The sequence below is a fragment of the Mobula birostris genome, chromosome 9, assembly GCF_030028105.1.
Source record: "Mobula birostris isolate sMobBir1 chromosome 9, sMobBir1.hap1, whole genome shotgun sequence".
NCBI classification, from domain to species: Eukaryota; Metazoa; Chordata; class Chondrichthyes; order Myliobatiformes; family Myliobatidae; genus Mobula; species Mobula birostris.
The window spans coordinates 30286445-30308818 of NC_092378.1; the positions used below are offsets into that span (position 1 = coordinate 30286445).

The following is a 22374-nucleotide window of genomic DNA, read 5'->3' on the forward strand; positions in this document are numbered from 1 at the left end:
TTTCCTTAATTCTTAAAAAAGATAAGGATCCTACTGAATGTGCATCTTATAGACCTATATCTCTGCTGAATGTTGATGCTAAGATTTTTTCTAAAATATTGGCAACAAGATTGGAGAATGTATTACCCCAAATTATTTCTGCTGATCAAACTGGATTTATTAAAAACCGTTACTCTTTTTTTAATATTAGGAGATTAATGAATATTGTTTATACGCCTTCACCCAAAATTCCAGAATGTGTCATTTCATTAGATGCTGAAAAAGCTTTTGATAAGGTTGAATGGATATATTTATTCAATAGCCTTGAGAAATTTAATTTTAGTCCGATATTTATTTCCTGGATTAAACTGATATATTTTACCCCTTTGGCCTCGGTATTCACTAACAATCAAAGATCCCCTTTTTTTCATTTTTTCCGTGGTACTAGGCAGAGTTGCCCTCTTAGTCCACTACTATTTGATATTGCCTTGGAACCGCTAGCTATTGCCATTCGTGACTCCCCTAATATATTTGGTATTACCCGTGGAAATGAGACTCATAAATTATCACTATATGCAGGTGATCTACTATTATATATTTCTAACCCAGGACAATCTATTCCGGCAGTATTAACTTTGCTTGCTCAGTTTAGTAGTTTTTCTGGTTATAAACTGAACCTAGGTAAGAGTGAACTCTTTCCATTAAATATGCAGGTTTCCATTTATAGAAACTCTCCATTTAGAGTGATTATGGATTATTTTACTTATTTGGGAGTTAAAATTACTAAGAGACATAAGGATCTATTCAATTTCAATCTTTTACCATTAATTAATCAGGTTAATCAACTGATTACTAAATGGTCCCTTTTGTCTCTATCACTGATTGGCCGTATTAATGCTTTTAAAATGATTATTTTACCCAAATTTTTATATTTATTTCAAGCGATACCGATTTTTATTCCTAAATCTTTTTTTGATACTATTGACTCTAAAATTTCCTCTTATATATGGCAAAATAGAAATCCCATATTAAGTAAAAAATACTTACAGAAATCTAAGAAAGAGGGTGGTTTGGCATTGCCTGTCCTAAGATTTTACTACTGGGCAATTAATATCCGATACTTAATATTTTGGACACAAGATTGGAGTATAACTTCAAGCCCATATTGGGTAAACCTTGAAGGCCATTCTGTACAAGGGTTTTCTTTAGCTTCCATTTTAGGAACTTCACTGCCTTTTGCACCATCTAAATTGAATAAGCATATTTTCAACCCTATAGTTAAACATACATTGCGAATATGGTTTCAATTTCGTAATTTTTTTGGCCTGAATGAATTTATGTTATCAAGCCCTATTATATCTAATTTCTTCTTCCAACCCTCGGTAATGGACCAAGCCTTTTTGATATGGAAAACGTAAGGTATGATATGTTTTCGTGATCTATTTCTGGATAACTGCTTTATGTCTTTTGAGCAGTTGTCTGAGAAATTTGATTTGCCTAGATCCCATTTTTTTAGATACCTACAGATAAGAAATTTTTTAAATATTACGTTGCCTACCTTTCTGACTTCAAATCCTTCTGGCATTTTTGATAAAATTTTAGGTTTTAATCCTTTGCAGAGGGATTAATAGCAATAATTTATGATATAATTATGAAATTACAGCCAGATATATCTGACAAAATCAAAAATGAATGGGAAAGGGAACTTCAACTTTCCCTACCTACAGAGAAATGGGAAAAAAATTTTCAATTAGTTAGTACTTCTTCTATATGTGCTAAACATACATTAATACAATTTAAAGTAATACACAGAGCTCATATGTCCAAAGATAAACTAGCTCGTTTTTATTCCCATATAAACCCTACTTGTGATAGATGTCACTCTGAGGTGGCTTCTTTAACTCATATGTTTTGGTCCTGTCCTCTTTTGGAAAAATATTGGAAAGGCATTTTTGTTATTATTTCAACAGTTCTATGCTTCGATTTAAAACCCCATCCTATTACGGCAATCTTTGGATTGCCAATGGTAGAACATAGATCTTTGTCTTCTTCAGCCTCTCGAATGATAGCTTTTGTTACTTTAATGGCGAGAAGATCTATTTTGTTGAAATGGAAGGAAACTAATCCTCCAACTACATTCCAATGGTTTTCTCAAACCATATTAAGTTTAAATTTAGAAAAAATTAGAAGTGATATTTTTGACCCCTCGGTTAAATTTGAAGATACTTGGAAACCTTTTATGCAACATTTTCATATGATGTAATCTGACCTTTCCGAATCTTTTTTCTAAAATTATATGATGAGAGGAGCGGAGTTAACGACATTATTGAAAGTGTCTGATACAAGCTGTTGGTCTAGCCCTGTTTTGCTTTTTTTTGGTTTTTTTTTTCTCTTTTTCTTTTGGGGTTTTATTTGTTTATATATTTTTTTCTTTTTATTTCTTTTTTAATGTTTAATCTCATTATGAGTTTGGAAGTCTTTTATATCTATGTTACTTAAAATTCATTTTATATATGCTGATGAACATTTTTCCAATCTCTTTGTACCAACTTTGTTATTGAGTTTATAATTTTGAAAAATTAATAAAAAGATTTAAAAAGAAAAAAAAGGAAAATATGCGCTTAGATAAACCCTTTTAGAAACGAAATTGAGTGTATTAGCCACTTATCACCTATGTTCCGTTCGTGATTAACATCCCCCCCACCCCGAACAGAATCGCCAAAAATAATTTGCAGAGAAAAAAAAAAATCGGCAGGTACACGCATGCGCAAGTCACACATGTGCACTGGTGCCCGCGCAAGGCTTTATGATCATTGTAGTCTTTATGGGTAAACACGACGTATTTGACTGCTACTCTTGTCCGTTGGCATCCCTACCCCCCCGCCCCCCAGTCGACCGGTCCGCAAGAATATTGTCAATAATAAACCGGTCCGCAGCGCAAAAAAGGTTGGGGACCCCTGATATAAGTGATCCAAGTAGTCTGAGAATACAGTGGATTCCAGTTAATTAGGCTATTGGCTAATTGGGACAGATGCTTATTTGGAAGAATTCTTAACGAACAAAAACTAATCAAGAAAATAGCCAGGATTGCCTCTACCAACAAAAGAAAATCTGCAGATGCTGGAAATCCAAGCAACAAATGCTGGAGGAACTCAGCAGGCCATGCAGCATCTATGGAAAAAAAGTTGATGTTTCGGGCCAAGACCTTTCATCAGGACTTAACAACTGAAACTTCCTGAACACAATTCTAAGTTGTTCTGTATTTCATTTAAGTACATAATTTGTTACTCAGTTAAACAGTACTTTGTCTTTTTATACATTTTTAACTACATATTTCCATGAAACTTTGGCTAACTAGGGCAGCCACTTAGTTGGGCCAAATGTATTGGTCTCAATTAACCAGAATATACTATATTAAAAATTTTTCAAATGGCTGAGTAACAACCTGGAAGAATTCAATGAAATGAAAATAGGTACCACTAAGAGTAAACAATTGGTTCTCCAGGTAGCTTCAGATGTCTCGTTTTAGATATCCTGATGTAGAAAGGTGGTCATGTATAAATAGATTTTTAAAAATTGCTCATCAATATTACTTCCTCTCCTGAAAATTTTTACCAGAAATATCTAAATGACAGCTTAGACCCAGATACAGGAATATTTCAGTTATTAAGTTGTGATATTCTATTTCAAAAAGTCCAAGTTACCAATTTTATTATACTTTGTTTTAATACACGTTTTAGTGTTAAAAGTTGGGAATGAGGTGAATTGTAAAAAAAAAAAAAAATTCTTTGCAATCTGTTCTCCAAGAATGAGCATTTGTTACGTTGAATATAAGGTGAGGAGAGAGGTGGCATTTTTTTGAATTATTAAAGGAAATTATGTTTTTTGCCAAGGAACGATAACTTACATGATTAAACTATCTGTCAAAATTGAACCTGAAACAAGTATTATAAACCAAAGGGATCTCTGCTATTGTAGTTGAGAAAAAAATTTAAAATATTCTATAGTTTCACAAAAAATTGCCAGATTATGAAAAGGATGAAATATAAAACCATGTAAATACAAAAAGAGTGTTCTTTATGAACAAGGTACTGTTTTTCTGGTGACACTATAAGTGATAGATTGTTTTACTTTTGTACAACACACATTTCACAATTATATAATAATATAGATTCAGTTTATAAAAATGCCCTTAAATTTTTCCATTCTCTTCTATCCTTTAGTCCCATTTTTCCATTTTGCTTGTTATACACTGCACTCTCTTTTTCTATGAGGCTCTCAGATATTTAGAATAGAAAGGAGCCACTCAGCTCATCAGACTGAGAATAAAACTTTCCAAATTATTCCTACTCTTTTGCCCTTTCCTGACAGTGCTATATTTTTCCTCCCACTTTTATCAACGATGTCTTCCATTATTCTTTTAATCCCTGTAGCAATAAACTTGGGTATAATATTATGCTGTACTCTGCCAAACACTGTTTAAAAGTTCATGTACGTAACTACATTATTTTTAACAATCTTCTGTAACTTAAATAAAACTCAGTCTCACTGGTCAAATGGTTTTACATTGCTGATGTTCATTTATTGCTCTATTATTATCTAAACATCACGTTATTTTGTTCTGCATTATTGGCTCTGCCATTAGACCTACAGGCAGAGCTAATTCTATGGTTGAGTTCATTCCTCTCCCCTTTTTTTGAAAACAAGACGCAGAATTCTGACAAAGGGTCTCGGCCCAAAACATCGACTGTAATTCTTCCTATAGATGCTGTCTAGCCTGCTGCGTTCCACAGCATTCTGTGTGTGTTGCTTGAATTTCCAGCGTCTCCAGATTTCCTCATGTTGGCACTATTAAGATTATGTACTTCATAAATATGGATGGATCAAACAGAATAAAAAAAAATGGCAGGGCCAGATGGTTTTCAGAGGAGATATGTGGAGTTCAACAAGCAAGGCAAATGAACTGCCAGTACAAGTATAACAACTGTGACCTGGATGAGAATAAAGGACTGTGAACTTACTATTCAAAAGACCTCTCTTATATTTAACGATTCTTTTTCTTAACAGCATACTTCTTTATAACCTGTCAGTTTTCTTCACCAATTCTTAATTCTCTAATATTCTTCAGATAATGCGTTACAATTTTATTGCATTTAGCCTTAACTTACTTATTACATGCTTTAATTATTGGGACAATGTCTCCTACTAATATCACCATACAATTGTAATCCAAATTATTTAAAATAATTCTGTTTGCTTTTCTGTAACACAACAGCAACAGATTATGTTACTTAAATAGAAACATTCTTCTGCACTCCAGATTGGAGATCTTAAGAAGCTCCTCTCTGTAGTTCTTTTTAAATATCTATTATGAAACCGGTGAGAAGTGGAGAGGCACACAATCAAATATTTTATCACTGGGATCTATCAGTTGATGGAGTAAATTTTTTTTAATCACTTAATATATTTGTTTTTAATAATATTTGGCATCAGGAGGAAATTTTTACTCATAATTTTTAATTGTCCCAATACCCCTTCAACTTCTAACTGATAACACAACCAGAAAAGCATAAGCAATAAAACATTGTAAATTCAAAGGAACTGGAATGGCTTTCATATAATAGCTGCAGCAACAAGTGGCTGGAAACAAGGGATAAGTATTTCTGTATTAGTTTAGCAGAATGTAAATCAGTCAGCAAATGTCCATTTAGCCTTCAAAAATATTATACCTGTTTCTCCAGCTTTTGCTGCCGTAGGTTAATATTTTCATCTTCAAAGACACTGAGAAAAAAAACAGACTTAATTAGTTAGTGATCATATTAACATTCATAACACAAATAGCTGTGAAATCAGTAGGTTTCAATTCCGATCACTTAAAGATAGCAGAACAAGTTTAGCATCCTCAGCATCATTCTGAGCATCACAATAGAGATTAATTTACCCTGCCCCATAATGGCATATATGGCAATTTATCTTTTGAAAAGTAAGATGGGGCCAAGTACCTCAGATAGTTCTATGCTGCTATGGAGGGGGAACGTCGACTCAGACCATGAGAGGCCTGCGTCAGGCATTTTCATGCCTTACAAGGCGCATATTGGAAGTCCGTATATGGAAGTTATGGAAGTAACAAATAAAAGGCACAGGACAATGTGGGCATTGCAGAATACTAAGGATTAATATCACACTTTGTGCAAAAGAAACTTTGAGACAAAATTAGTACTATCAACATACAACGACATGACCATTGTATCACGAGCCAAATGCATGCTGAATGAAAAATACAAAGGATATAAAAGTAGAGCAAGGCAGGGTCAGTTGACAACAAATATCCCTGCTAGCTATCCAGCCCAATAAATTGATCCTTTCTTTCTTTCTTTTTCAATCTTTTTATTAGTTTCATAGAATATAAACATAACATAGCAATAATACAAAGTTGTTGGGTATACATTGTTATACTTAACATGAGTAATTATAAAACCAAATAGTATTTAATTGACAAAACTCCCAATCATGTAGGATACCAATGAATAATACAGGACAAAAAGAAAATATCTAGATAAAAATCATGAAAAAAGAAAAAAAAATAAATAAAACCCCCTCAAAAAAAAACTAATTTAAACAGAATTAATCAACTAAACTAAAAAAAGACCTGGGCAATTTTAACAACGTAAAAATGGAAGAAAAGAAAACCTTAGTGTCCATGACTCCACTCCTCTCAACCAGCACTACAGAGAAGTAAAATAAGTTTGGAAATGGTCAAATTACATCATATGAAAATGCTGAATAAATGGCCTCCCAAGTTTTTTTTCAAATTTAATGGAAGGGTCATAAACCACACACCCAGTGATTAACAAAAATCTACCATTAGGATCTGAGATAATGTCTTGATGAATAAATGTAATTGAGGGATCTATAAAAATTGAAACACCTTTAACTTTGGCTTGGGAGTTCGAGTGGTATTGTTATTCTTTCCAGAACTTAAAGAAGCATTGATTATCCTCTTTCCTTACATGAGTTTCTTGTGCAAAAATAATATGAGCATTCAGTCTTTGGAATACTTTGAAAATCTTTTTCCGTTTTATTGGATGATTTCAACCATTTGTATTCCAAGAGACAAAATTAATAATGTGAGCCATAATTTAAGATTAACCTTTTTGGTGTGTAAAGGGTTAACCATAATGTGAACTCATGAGATCGGAAGAGGAATACATGATCAGAGAGGAACCGAAAATCTCGACACTGCAGACATCTTTGTAGTACTAAAGCCCAATAGAAAAAAATTAAAAAGGAAAAAGATTCCCCCACCCTCTGTCCCCAAGAACCCTGAACTAAGCCAGAGAAGGCTGAATAAAGAACTAACACTAAATCTAACCCCATTTCTGCAGGAGGTAACTCCAAAGATAAATGTTATATAGATGACTCCCCCGAAAACTGATATAAAAAAAATTAAACACTATACTACAATAATCTACATAGTATAATTTCTAAAATACATAAATAAGTTAGTATCAAGACGTATGATTAGTTAATTATAAATGAGAGTAAATAAAATATTGCTTCCAAAAAAAGAAAGGGGTTTATGGGAAGAAGAAACATAAGAACATTTCGTCCCAAAAAGAACAAAGGAGATTATGCAAAAAGAAAAACAAACCATTTTAATTATACAGAAACAAAAATAAAGAACATATAACGGAAAATGATCGTCAGATCAAATCGTTAGTAATAATATCGGAAATCAAAAGGTTAAGGAAAAATTAACTAAAAGAAAGTAACGTTATTCGCGAGAAATAACTATTTTATATAAATTGTAAAGTAATAACTATAGTACTAAGCACAAAACAAAAATCTTGAGCTTATAAAAAAACCTTCATCGTACGGTAGTAGGTTTTTTTTTAAAAAACACCGCAAAAAAAAAGCTGATACTAAGAGCACAGAACATTAATTAAAGGATAGTGTCCGTATCAGATAGGTAGCTATCATCCAAAAAGCTTCGAGCGGTGGTTATGTAATGGAAGACACGACGAGATCCATCAGGAAGAGAAATTCTTAGGCATGCAGGGTACAATAATGCCGGTTTGAGATTTTTTGATAACATTCCGACATCAGAGGTTTAAAAGTCAGTCGCTCTTTCATCATTTCGGGACCGTAATCTTGAACTATCCTGAAGGAATGTTGACGATAATTGATCATCCCTTGCCGACAAGCAGTCTGGAGAAGTTGTTCTTTAACATTAACGTAATAGAAACGAAGAATAATTGGTCTCGCAAACAAAGGGATCCCACCACTAAGCACATCTTTCCCTCCCCCCCCCCGCATTCCGCAAGGATCGCTCCCTACGCAACTCCCTTGTCCATTCGTCCCCCCCATCCCTCCCCACTGATCTCCCTCCTGGCACTTATCCGTGTAAGCGGAACAAGTGCTACACATGCCCTTACACTTCCTCCCTTACCACCATTCAGGGCCCCAAACAGTCCTTCCAGGTGAGGCAATATTTCATCTGTGAGTCGACTGGGGTGATATACTGCGTCCGGTGCTCCCGATGTGGCCTTTTATATATTGGCGAGACCCGACGCAGACTGGGAGACCGCTTTGCTGAACATCTACGCTCTGTCCGCCAGAGAAAGCAGGATCTCCCAGTGGCCACACATTTTAATTCCACATCCCATTCCCATTCTGACATGTCTATCCACGGCCTCCTCTACTGTAAAGATGAAGCCACACTCAGGTTGGAGGAACAACACCTTATATTCCGTCTGGGTAGCCTCCAACCTGATGGCATGAACATCGACTACTCTAACTTCCGCTAATGCCCCACCTCCCCCTCGTACCCCATCTGTTACTTTTTTTTTTTACACACATTCTTTCTCTCACTCTCCTTTTTCTCCCTCTGTCCCTCTGAATATACCCCTTGCCCATCCTCTGGGTCCCCCCCCCCTTGTCTTTCTTCCCGGACCTCCTGCCCCATGATCCTCTCGTATCCCTTTTGCCTATCTCCTGTCCAGCTCTTGGCTCCATCCCTCCCCCTCCTGTCTTCTCCTATCATTTTGGATCTCCCCCCCCCCCCCCTCCAACTTTCAAATCCCTTACTCACTCTTCCTTCAGTTAGTCCTGACGAAGGGTCTCGGCCTGAAACGTCGACTGCATCTCTTCCTAGAAATGCTGCCTGGCCTGCTGTGTTTACCAGCAACTTTTATGTGTGTTGCAATAATCGGTCTTGGCTTGGATTCAGCCGATGCCAACTTTGGCCGCGGTATACGATGGGCGCGGTCAAGTAATGGAGGCTCATTGGGAAAAACTGAGCTGAACATATCCTTTAAAAGTTGAGCAAAGAATATTGAAGGGTCTCCATCCTCAACATCCTCGGGTAGACCAATTATACGTAAATTCTAAATTTGTGTATGTTTACAAAATACAATTAAGTTGGTCAGTAAAACTATTGAAAATCTTTTCTTTGTACTTTTGTCAGTTAAATAAAGGTTCACGTGAATTAACATATAACACAGATTTTTGTTTTTATTGCATTTTGGAAACTATCCCAACTTTTCTGGAAATGGGGTTTGTAGATACGGACAGGAGGAAGCAGATGATAATAAATCATGAGACATGTTCCAGTGGCCTTCAACAAAATATTGAAAGCTGAGCTTGAAACACTGACAGAGGTAGGAATCATCATGGCACCAAGCACTCTTATCCATTGACATGGTATGCATGCAACAAGCTAAGGTGTGTTTGGTTTCACATGACGTGAGGAATTAATATCCAATGAAAGCAATGAAAATATCTTGCCAGATCAAAGCAGGGTAAAATGTCTTAACAGCATTGATTACCACATAGACCTTTTCAATAGGAGTTTATTTCCAACCACCTTCAACACAGCCTTAAGGTGATATGGTTGATTACCTATTCCAGATCAGCACTGCACCCAAAGTTTCAGCAAAAGCTGAATTAGACTGATAAAAAAACTTGCTGGCCTAGAAACCACAATGGATAATGTCTTTTACCTTGTAGAAGCAATTGTTGTTGCAGAGCAGAGATAAATTATAACCAAAGATGATAGCCTAATGGACACATGCAAAGAACAAACATAGGCAGAACCTAAAGTAAACAATGAAGGAGATTTCTCTCATTAGTTATGAGGAGGTTACAGAGGTTTTCGGACGTAATCCAGTAAAAATGTACAAAACCTCATAGATGCTGCTGATCTCCAAGGTCCCCTTGGAATGGTCAACAACTCAAGCAAACTTCAGCATTAATTCGCAATGAGTGATGCATATGAATTAATAAGAAAATATCACACTTAACTGTTCCATGCTAGGTCAGCTGTTTAAAATGCTATAGTAATCTGAAGAAGTGTAGACCATAATAATTAATATTTTTAAAAAATCAGGACAGCGCCATAAAATGTAGTATAAAGAAATTTTTTTTTAAATTCCATTTTGAAACACTATATCCAACCAATTATTCCACATTTAAGAGAACAAATTCTCAGGGGCAGAAAATGACACCAGCAGCAATACAGGAACAGAAAGGACAGTGAAGTTAGTGCAATAAAGCAGATTATTACATGAAGTAGAATGAGTGAAAGGAAAGAAATGGGATTGGTAATAGCCCGACTGAATCGCTTGATTGTTTTAATTGAAAAATCCCTAAACCCTTCATGGCAATGTTATCAGTCTTCTTTCTTTGAGATAAAGAGTTTAACATACAGCCAAATATGATCATTGCCATGCAATTAAAAATTCCATCCTAATATCACCCAGTGAGTAATCACTGAGCAAATGTCATCACAATATTCTTCAGAATAGGTTGAAACAGTTTACTAAATAAAGAGAATCCTTTTTACAAGATTTACAACTACTTACAAGTTCAGCTATAACCAAAGATGAGAAACAACAAATCTTGACAACATACAAAACTGGAAACTCTAACTGATTAGTTACCATCTGAACAAAGATGCATCATGTTCTTGGATATAACTTCCAAAGCAATCTCATACCTAAGTATTGGAGCAACTACTTGAAGACAAACTAAAAGTTGCTGAGCAGCTAAGTGAGGGAGTATCGCACTGTATGATGCACTTCCAACTAACCGAATTCCAAGTTGAAAAAGTGTGTTTAATTCTTTGTTAAAAACCAACAATAAAATCATTCGACTCTCCCATAATTCATGTAAAGGTAACTGGATCAAATTCAAACAAGGATGAGCAGTCAACATAAAAATATGCACTCCCTACTCAGCCCCTCTCTATGCCACCAAACAGGTGAACAAATGACTATATTTGTTTATTTTGTGACGAAAGAGGGTGACAAAAGTACACATAGACTAAGATGTAAACTGTCCTGTGCTATCACTAGTGGGATCATCAGTTGAGCTGCCACCTGTCTTCAGGAGAGAGAGATAAGTAAGACAATGGAGCAGCATTTGGAAATGTTAATGAAGAGACGAGAGAGTTTAATGGAAGGAGACATCGGTCTGAGTATTGTCAAGACCGGCTCCGTTTGAACCCTGAACTGTTTGAAGTTTGATAGACGGACGATACCCCAACAAGGGACGGGTTCGCTAAGGCAAGAGACACCACACACGACACCACGAGGTAACGAGACCCTGGAAGCAGTGTGCCCCCACGTCGGTGGGAGTTTTGGAGGACTAGTCACGGGACCAGCCATAGACGCACAGGGTGGAAAGAGACGGTCGGCGGGAACCTGGTGTGTGTGTCCACCCTTGCCTGGGTGCCAGGTTCACCTCAGAGGAACGATCGTATCTAAAACAGAGGGGTCACAGTCAGTGACCTCAGAAGACATTACAAAGGGCTCGCCCGAAAGCTAACTGCGAGGAATATCAAAGGTCTGTTGAATCCAATTTAAACATCAGCATTTGCTCTCTCTCTCTCTCTCCCCCCAACGGCACGACGGCGATTACTGCGAACTGAACTAAACTGAACTCTGTCACTTGTGATTGATCCTTTTACCCCTAGACTGCAATAGAGCTTGATTGATCCTATTATCCCAGTTCTGTGTACAGGTGTGTTTATTCATTGCTAACCTGTTGCATTTATATCCTTACTATTAGAGTACTGTATTGTTTATTTCTTTAATAAAACTTTCTTAGTTCCAGTAATCCAGACTCCAACTGAGTGATCCATTTCTGCTGGTTTGGCAACCCAGTTACGGGGTACGTAACATAAGTGGGGTTCTCGTCTGCGGTTTTGAACGCTAAATTTGGGACGGGGTAAATTGATTAGGTTAAGATTCCCGAAAGAAAGAAAAGGCAAACAGCAGAAATGGAGATTGAGGAATTTCTAAAGGCACCAACCTTGGACGCATCAGAGGATGCCAGGAAAGCGGAATTGGCAGCTGTGGCCAAACGGTTGAATCTTGTTAAGGGGAAGTCGACAATGAGGAGAGAGGAGATACACAGAGCTATCATAGAGCACTATGTATCTAAAGGTGTATTTCCCCAAAGGGAGCTGGAGGTGGTATCTATGGGAAAACCTGGTGAAGACGCAGTACAGGTGCAGATTGAAAAACTGAGACTCGAGCACGAGTTCCGGGTACGGCAGCTAGAACACGAAGAGAAGCAGTTAGAAAGGCAAGAGAAAGAGAAACAGTTAGAACGGCAAGAAAGAGAGAGGCAATGGGAGCGAGAAGAGAAAGAGAAACAGTTAGAACGGCAGGAGAGAGAGAGAGGCAGTTGGAGCGAGAGGAGAGGCAGAGGGAAAGGGAATTCGAGCTGGAGAGGTTAAAGATGAGGGCAGAGCAGGGGCCCATGCTGAACCAAGGTGGAGGGTTCAGGGCGACCCAGGAGGTTAGGCTGGTTCCCCCATTTGACGACACCGATGTGGATCGGTACTTTCTCCATTTCAAAAAAGTTGCTGCAAGTCAGGACTGGCTGAGGGATAAGTGGGCTGTTTTGCTTCAGAGTGTACTTAAAGGAAAAGCCCAACAAGTTTACTCAGCTTTGTCCGCGGAAGATGCCCAGAGGTATGAGGTGGTGAAAGAGGCCATCCTCAGGATTTATGAGTTGGTCCCGGAGGCATACCGGCAGAGGTTCCGGAATGCGAGGAAGCAGTGGGACCGCACGTATTTAGAGTTTGCCCGTGAGATGCAGACATATTGTGAGCGTTGGTGCACCTCGAAGGGGGTAAATGGGGATTATGACAGACTGCTACAGCTGATCGTGATTGAGCAGTGTAAAGGTTGTGTCCCTGAAGGCATGAGACCCTACCTAGATGAGAAAGAGGCAGCCACATTAGCCGCAACTGCTAAGTTAGCGGATGAGTACGCGTTGACGCATAAAATGAAGTTTGCCCCGAGTAAAGGCTACCAGAAGGGTAGTCAGGACGGCGGGGAGAGTCCGCCAGAAAAGTCAGTAAGTAAGCCGGGGACTAGTGAGAAGGATAAGGTAGACCAGGAGCAGTCTGGTAGGAAGTCTCCTGGGGTCGTCTGTTATAATTGTGGGAAAGCCGGACACTTTGCGTCCAGGTGCTTTGCCCCAAAGGAGACGGGGAAAGGAAAAATGGCGATTTCGACTGGCTGTATTGATCTGGTAAACAAACCGCTAGGAGAGGAAAGGTCTGCCAAAGTTCAGGAAGGGCGCAAGAGGTTTATCTCGGCCGGATTGGTGTCGGTGAAGGAGGGGTTAAACCCAGTTCCTGTGCGGATCTGGAGAGACACGGGAGCGTGTCAGTCATTGATATTAAAGGGTGTGTTAGACTTTAGTTCAGAGACCGAGACTGGGAAAGTCAGGGTCATAAAAGGCATTGGAAAAGGGACTGAGGCCGTCCCTTTGCACCAGATACACCTACAAAGCAACTTGGTCTCTGGACTAGTCACGATCGGGGTGAGGCCCGAATTACTGATGAAAGGCGCAGAAGTCTTGCTCGGCAATGACCTCGCCGGGGGAGTTGTGTTCTCAGCAGTGAGATTGACAGGTCAGCCTGCCAGCATTGAGGCCCTGCCCATGGACTCACAGGTTCATCCCGTTTGCGCAGTGACTCGGCGTGTGTCCAGAAAGACTGCCGAAGTAAATTTAGCTGAGACGTTTCTACCAGCTTTGTACCAGGAGGAGGTAGAAAGTGAAAAGGAGGAGTGTAGTGAAACAGGAGGAAGTGAGGGAGCTGAGGCAGGCTTAGCATTAGCCAGGAAGGAATTTGTACAGGCGCAGGAGCAAGACGAGGAGGTGGTGGTTTCAGCGGAGACAGCTCTCTCTGAAGCAGCATTAAAAAGAGAGCCAGTAGGTTATCGTGTGGATGAGGGAGTGCTAAGGAAGAAAGGGAGACCAAGTACCGTACCTGCAGATGAGGAATGGGGGATGGTGCCAAAAATTTATGGGGATGAGATTCTTAACCTGGCCCACAAGATACCCCTCGGTGGACATTTTGGGGGGAGGGAAACAGTCGGCGGAATCATGAAAGAGTTTTACTGGCTGCACAGGAGGAAGGATGTTATTGACTATTGCAGATATGAGTTAACACAGTTAGAGGCTATTAACATGTTAAAAGCCCACCACGATCAGAGAACAGATCTAGCTGGTGATATCATGAAAGTTAATGAGGCTAAGGTGCCACCTGATAAGGGGAGGACCCATTTTGAAAAGATAAGTATGGTGCCAACCAGATGGGAAATGTCGATTGTTTTGACCCGTTTTGCTGATAAGGTCTCTCACCTAAACCCCGAACAAGGCGGGCCATTGATAAAGCTAATTAACCGGCACGCGCACGAAGGTCTAGATGTCCTGAGGCGATGCAAAGAGCTGGGACATGGGGCTGTTGTCACATCAGGTCAGCCTAGTGAGCAACACCCCTATAGAATGATTAATTCAGTGACAAACGGGCTAAAGAACACAGAAGTGTATATTGGCGATGTAGTGGTCTGGAGTGACACATGGGAAAAGCACATTGTGGCACAGTTTAAACGGCTGTCTGAAGCCAGCCTGACAGTGAACCTCGCAAAAAGTGAATTCGGCCACGGAAAAGTCACTTATCTGGGATTTGTGGTAGGACAGGGGCAGCTGGCTCCGATGCAAGTTAAGGTACGGGCTATCGCTGAATTCCCCACCCGGACAGACAAGAGAGCCCTGAGAAGGTTCTTGGAGATGGTGGGGTACTATCGGAAGTCTTGCAGAAAAAAAAAAACAACTTGGCGGATAGTACCCACTCTCATACTAAGCCCTTGCCAAAGAATGCTAAGTTGGTATGGGACGACCCTTGTTATCTGTGTCCGGGGCGAAAACCACTGAGAAGTCACACTGATCACAATTCATTAGTGTTTTCGGCCAGTATGAAGTCTGCTAAGTTGGAGCCTGGTTTGAGAGGGTTATTAAAATAACACATATAAAAGGAACAGAAAATGTGATTGCTGACTGTCTGTCAGGTGTTGACAAATTAAAATTCTCTGTATTAGCCAAATAGCTGATGAAGATGTATATTTGCGTGTATCTAATAATGTATTCATGCTTGTAATTTTTACCCCGGTAAAAATCCTTAAAGGGGAGGGGTGTGACGAAAGAGGGTGACAAAAGTACATATAGACTAAGATGTAAACTGTCCTGTGCTATCACTAGTGGGATCATCAGTTGAGCTGCCACCTGTCTTCAGGAGAGAGAGATAAGTAAGACAATGGAGCAGCATTTGGAAATGTTAATGAAGAGACGAGAGAGTTTAACAGAAGGAGACATCTGTCTGAGTATTGTCAAGACCGGCTCTGTTTGAACCCTGAACTGTTTGAAGTTTGATGGACAGGCGATACCCCAACAGGGGGATAAAAAGAGACGGGTTCGCTAAGGCAAGAGACACCACACACGACACCACGAGGTAACGAGACCCTGGAAGCGGTGTGCCCCCACAAGTCGGTGGGAGTTTTGGAGGACTAGTCACAGGACCAGCCATAGACGCACAGGGTGGAAAGAGACGGTCGGCGGGAACCTGGTGTGTGCGTCCACCCTTGCCTGGGTGCCGGGTTCACCGCAGAGGAACGATCGTATCTGAAACGGAGGGGTCACAGTCGGTGACCTCAGAAGACATTACAAAGGGCTCGCCCGAAAGCTAACTGCGAGGAATATCAAAGGTCTGTTGAATCTGATTTGAATATCAGCATTCGCTCTCTCTCTCTCCCCCCAACGGCACGACGGCAATTACTGCGAACTGAACTAAACTGAACTCTGTCACTTGTGATTGATCATTTTACCCCTAGACTGTGATAGAGCTTGATTGATCCTATTATCCCAGTTCTGTGTACAGGTGTGTTTATTCATTGCTAACCTGTTGCATTTATATCCTTACTATTAGAGTACTGTATTGTTTATTTCTTTAATAAAACTTTCTTAGTTCCAGTAAACCAGACTCCAACTGAGTGATCCATTTCTACTGGTTTGGCAACCCAGTTACGGGGTACGTAACAATTTTAACCACCACTCAATGCTGCACGCCACCCGCTAACCGCCACTCAAACCCATGTGACAAATTGACAACCCAGACTGAGCATGCGTAACACAAATACAATATAGACAGACAATAAATAGATACATGATTCCTACATCACAGCCACTATTTTTATAATACTGTAATAATTACAAATAGATGAAATATTCAAGGATAAACATTCACATATTATCAACATACTTTAATATTTATGCAAACATCTTTCTTCTTTGTCATGTAACAGTCATCTACGACAGAGGTTACTAACACTTAGACCAATACAGAATGATCTCTATCACCGCTCTGTCAATTCAGTAAGTCAAGTCAATGTCATGAAGTCAAAGTAAGTGAAGCTTCTAGAGTTGTAGTTGCTCAAACCTCTACCTCCTGTAGAAGACAGATCTTGGTTATAAGCTGTCCAGACAGCTGGTCTTGGTCTTGACGCACATTTACTAAGAGCAAAGTTGGCACAGTTTGCTGATGAAGTTGTTCCAAAGAGATGTACCACCATTCTGAAGTCCATTACATCTTGGAAAGGTCACCATCAGGCCACCAGAGAAACCCAAGCAGATCTGCATCTTCTGCCAGTACTTTAACCTGATGAAATATTGATTTAATATCTGCCATGATCACCACTGGTTCTTTTCTGAATCTCGTCATTACTCCAGTCAGTGAGTTAGTAAGATCTAGTCCCAGTAAGAGCTGAGCATTAAGTGATATTCCCTGAATGTTCACTCTACAGTCAAACACAACACGGAGTTTCCTTTTTATGGGGTGGTAAACACCATGGTGTGGAATATACCAGACTTTCCTATTACTGTGTTCCAGGCCCTCTGCAGACACTCTCTCAGCATAACCTTTGGAGATGATATTCTTCTTAAACTTCTTGCTTAGATTTAGAGCCTGCTGCTCTGCAATCTTCCTGTTATTTGGCATGTTAACCTCCTTTTTTCCTCAAAGGTAAACTAATCTGATAGTGGTCATTTACCAGATTTGTAGAATTTGCAACCAGTTCCATGAACTTGCGGTCTCCTCTTAACAAACCAGGTTGTTCATCCTACACACATCAAAGTTGCTGGTGAACGCAGCAGGCCAGGCAGCATCTCTTCCTAGCCTGGCCTGCTGCATTCACCAGCAACTTTGATGTGTGTTGCTTGAATTTCCAGCATCTGCAGAATTCCTTGTGTTTGAGGTTGTTCGTCCTGACTGCATTCGGGGAAGTCTGCCTTAAATTTCTGCTGCCAAAGTTCATCCGAGTTGAAAACTGAGATCCTGTTAACTGTCAGCTCTAGTTGTGCACAGTCCCTTCCATCACAATTATCTCCTTTCAGTGGTCCATTCACAGTCCAAACCAACATTGTTCTAAATGCATCATTAACACTGCAAATCACTTGTAATGGCTCCAATGCTTTAGGCACATTTGTTCCCATCAACAGCTCAATTTCTGAATCAATCTCTGGCAAATGGACATGTTTCAGGTGAGACCATCTTTGTAGATCCCTCTGCAGTGGAATGTTCCCTCTGTGGACAGGAATACTGTACCTTCCTATGTATAGATGTTACATAGTTTACAACAGTTTTCACCTTCTAAGCCATTTCCAATCCTGAAACCATGTAGCTACTCATGACCTTCTCTTGGCTCAAGCCGTGTAAGAGAATGCACGTCCTTTTTCCTGTGCAGAAAAACTGCTGTGCTCTCTTGATCTAAGAAAGCGTAAGTAACTACTGTCCTATTACTTTTCTTAGACTTCACTTGTATTGGAATTATGGGGAGTTTACAATCATGATCGCCAGCTCCTGTAAGGCCCGGGATACCAGAACACTGCCCACTGCTGTGTCTGATTTTTTCATGGCTTGTTCTGATTCTACTCCCCTTCCCTTTAAGCTGATATGAAACATGCTGGAATGATTAAAACTGCATACCTTGCTTCCTGCAACCTTTGCTGATGCATCCTATACACAAACAGCCAAAGGAGGCATCATGCAACACACACAAAATGCTGAAGGAACTCAGCAGACCAGAGAGCATCTACGGAAAAAAGTACAGTTGACATTTCGGGCCAAAACCCTTCGGCAGGACTGGAGAAAGAAGGCTGAGGAGTAGATTTGAAAGGTGGTGGGGGGGTGGGAAGAGAACAATAGGTGAAACTTGGATGGGGAGAGATGAAGCAAAGAGCTAGGAAGTTGATTGGTGAAAGAAAGAAAGAAAAAAAAAGGGGGGCGGGATGGAGCACCAGAGGGAGGCAATGGGTGGTGAAGGAGATAACATGTGAGAGGGACAAAGGGATGGGAGATGGTGAAGGAAGTGGGGAGGATGGCATTACTGGAAGTTTGAGAAATCGGTGTTCATCATTTTCCTTTAGGAAGGCAATCCTCACTACAAGCCCTTTTCTCCATCTGAGGGCACAAATCCAATGTGTGTCCACCCCCACAGAACAGACAAACCCTTTTAGCTGACGAGATCATTTCCCTTCCTTTAGTTCCAAGTTCAGGTTTAGCTTTACTTCCCACAGTGGCTAAATGATGACAAAGCTGCTTCCTTTAGCTCTAGAATGAAGTTGTAACTTAGTTTTGTTCACACTTTGCTTATTGCCAGTAATGGAGCTTCCTGTATATTCCCAAACACCGGATCTATTGTAATCTTTACTTGCCGTTCAATAACATTAACAATGGCAATGAAAGTAGCCCTAAGGCTGTGCCTTTCTTGCAGTTCATAGGCCACCATTCTCCATCTATCCCTAAGTTTATACGGCAATTTCTTTATAACAGTCAACATATTGGCAGGCATGTCCAGCTCACACATGTACTTCACTTCTTCCACAGCACTGCAACAGCCACTAAGAAAAAGACTATTTCTTGAGGGACTTCTACATCTTTAGATTTGATGGTTACCAATGAAAGAGCCCTGTCCATGTAAGCAGATGTAACTTTTTGTTCATTATCAAAATGTTCCTGTAGTAAAGTCTTAGTCTTGACATACTCTTACTTTGGGTCAACATGCTGGCAACTTCTAACAAGGTCCCAGGTGACCCCTAGTATACTGTTCAAGAAAACAGAGCCAGTCACCGAGGCTGTCGGTCTTGCTTTCAACACTGTTTTCAAAGGCCTTCACGAATGCATGATACTGCAATGGATCACCATCAAAGATCTCCCTTTCAGGCAACGATGAAAGGCATTGTTGTAGCACCAATAAGGTTGTTATTTCATTTTGCATCCTCATAATATTAAAAATACTGTTTTGATCTCTATCGTCTGAAACAGGAGTGTTTCCATGGCATAAGTGAAAGACCCTACGAGCATTTTGTGCTGTTGAGATAGGTTCAGTGTGCATCATTAGCACAGGCTGCAAATAGACACTCTAAACTACTTCATGGGGGTTTTGTTCATGTTTGCCAGACACTTGAGGAATAAGTCAGCACTGACATTGGGTGGTTTGTTTTCCTTCATGCCTTTTCAAAGTAAGAATTCATGCCTTTGGACTGTCCTGCTGCAGCACTTTTAGCACTCAACACACTTGAAGCCCTTAGCACACTAACTTTAGCGACATGTGTAGCTATTTCTTCCTCCAACTTGATTTGCTCTTTCCTTTTCTGTAGCTCTTGCTCTTCCAGTGCATATTTGTCCTTCAATAATCGTTGAGATGCCATTGATGCAGCTAAATCAGTCTCTGTTTTAATGCTACTCAACTTTTAATTTTGTTCCAGGTTTGTTTTATGCTCCTTTTGAAGACTTCCAATTTTATTCAAAGCTTTGGTATTAACGTTAACTTCTGTCTTGCCAGCCTCCATTTCAGAGCCATTGAAGTACCGAAGTAATCCCATCCTTTAATCTACTCATGTTCACAAAATGCACCAGCAGTATTCAGTTCAATCAACACAGACAACAAACTATTCATGTATCCACAGCACATCAACCAAACCAAACAAAGAGCATTCAATTCAAATATCAGCAACCGGGACAATATTTTTGGCACTCATGAACTTTGCAAACCACACAAGTCAGGGCTTTGAGCACTTCAATAAAACAGAACAGCAAACCTTCAGGCAAACATCACACAATCGAGCAACAGTTCCCAAAGGACAGGCAGCACTAACCACACAAACTGTGTTCAATCAACAAGTATACAGCATGAAGCAACATAAAACCATAGGTAGGTCCGCCGCTTCTGCTGCTCATGTTGCCGACGTGCTTTCTCAGTGTTGCAATGGTAGTATTCTCAGATAACTATCTGGCCTTTCTTTGCGGTCCTTAGTGTTGGAATTCTTTTTCCACCAACAGGTCCAAGCAATCCTCTTCATCTAGAATGTGAAACGTTGTATGAAGTAGTCCGTGCTGATGGCTTTGCCATGAACTAGTGTTTGTTTGGTATAAAAAATATTTTGTTGACAAAATGTAGTGACTAATTGAAGACAAGTTGTTCACTTGATTCATTACAGTGACTATTTGGGTTACAAATCAGATAATGCAATCTTTAGCACAACAGAATAATAGAATGTATTTTTTTAATCTCAGCTATTTCTGGAACCAAACCAAACTATACTTAAACCTAATAACTTTGCAATCAAAATGATGTTGAGAAGAGAGAGGGAAGGGGAATGAAGAGGAACATAGTGACTGATGAAAACACACCAGGAAACAGTGACCAATGTGGAAAGGAGGAAGGCAAATAAAGTAAGTATTAAACCGGATTTAACTACTGCATTTCATTCAACATTTTTTGCAATTCCCCGTTGAAAATTGACTAAGAGTGATTGTGTGTATTCATAGTCCTGAGAAATTATACAAGGCTTGTCAAATGGAACAAAACAAGTCCTGGCAGCATCTTCTGGAGAATCACCGATGTGGCATAGCACATGAGTTGGGAATGCTGCCAGGATTGTGTTCAAGAATTTGAGAAACCACAGCTCTGATTTCAATAATCAGTGATATAATAGAACTATACAAACTAGTCGAGAATAATTTAGAAGAATTTTATTCAAAATATTTTTTAAAAAATATTCTAGCAAAGTTGTAAGAAGCAGATTCATAAATGGATAAATGCATGGGAGTAAGAGAATAAGCTGGATCACGCTTGATTTGGATTGCTGCCCTGAAATGCATAGTCCAGATGTGAAGGGCCAAACTCTGCACGTTGAAGTCAGCAGCATACAGCCAAGGACTTGTCTCTGGAACGCCCTGACATGCTTTACCAGTGGGAAAGCTGGGTGGAAGGAAGCTTTACTTCCTGTTAAAGCTCCGAAGAGTTTTAAAATCTAAAATATGCAGTCATCTAGAAACCACCAGAATTGGTTAAAGTGGTTTATATCTGTCACATTTACCAAGATACAGTGAAAAACTTGTTTTGCATACTATTCATACAGATCAATTTATTTCAATAATGCATTGGGGTAGTACAAAGGAAAATAATTACAGGGTGCAGAATAAAGTGCTACACAAAGTGCAGTGCAGGTACAACCAGGTAGATTGTGAAGGCAAGAGTTCAGAGAACTATTCACTAACCTTATAACAACAGGGTAGAAGCTGAGCTTGAGCCTGGTAGTACATGCGTTCAGGTTTTTGTATCTTTTGCCCCATGGAATGTTCAGGTCACTGAGATCTTTGATTATACTGGGCTACTTTACCAAGGCAGCTAGAAGTGTAGACAGAGTCTATGGAGGGGAGTTGGAGTTGAAACTGATTTGTTATTCTCATATGTACCTAGAAAAAATGAAAAGCTGCCTTGCATTCCATTCATACAGTTCAGATTACACTTTATTGAGGCTGCATGGAGTATGGAAAGAATCCACAGAGGGGATACTGCTTTCTGATGTCCCCATCTCTAAACAGGTCTTCATCTCTCTGCGGTTCTTTGCAGTCATGGCAGAGCAGTTGTTATACCAAGCCATGCAGAATCCGAATAGTTTGCTTTCTATGATGCTTCACTAAAAATTAATGAGAATCAAATGATACATACCAAATTTCTTTACCTTTTGTATTTC

The 22374-nt window shown here is 39.6% G+C and overlaps 1 protein-coding gene across 9 annotated transcripts in view; it reads right to left on the reverse strand.

Annotated features, from left to right (window-relative positions):
- The window catches only part of LOC140202628 (tubby-related protein 3-like), a 101338-nt gene that overhangs the window by 67076 nt on the left and 11888 nt on the right, over positions 1-22374 (reverse strand). For 8 of the 9 annotated variants that reach the window (XR_011887136.1, XR_011887137.1, XR_011887139.1 and 5 more), the window contains exon 2: positions 5709-5760. The exons of the other annotated variant lie outside the window; for it this stretch is intronic. Coding sequence is in view for 3 of the 8 variants with exons in the window: in XM_072267704.1 (XP_072123805.1) it covers positions 5709-5760 (52 nt within the window). In the remaining 5 variants the exon portion in view is untranslated. The remainder of the gene's footprint in view (positions 1-5708; positions 5761-22374) is intronic. 9 annotated transcript variants of the gene reach the window in all.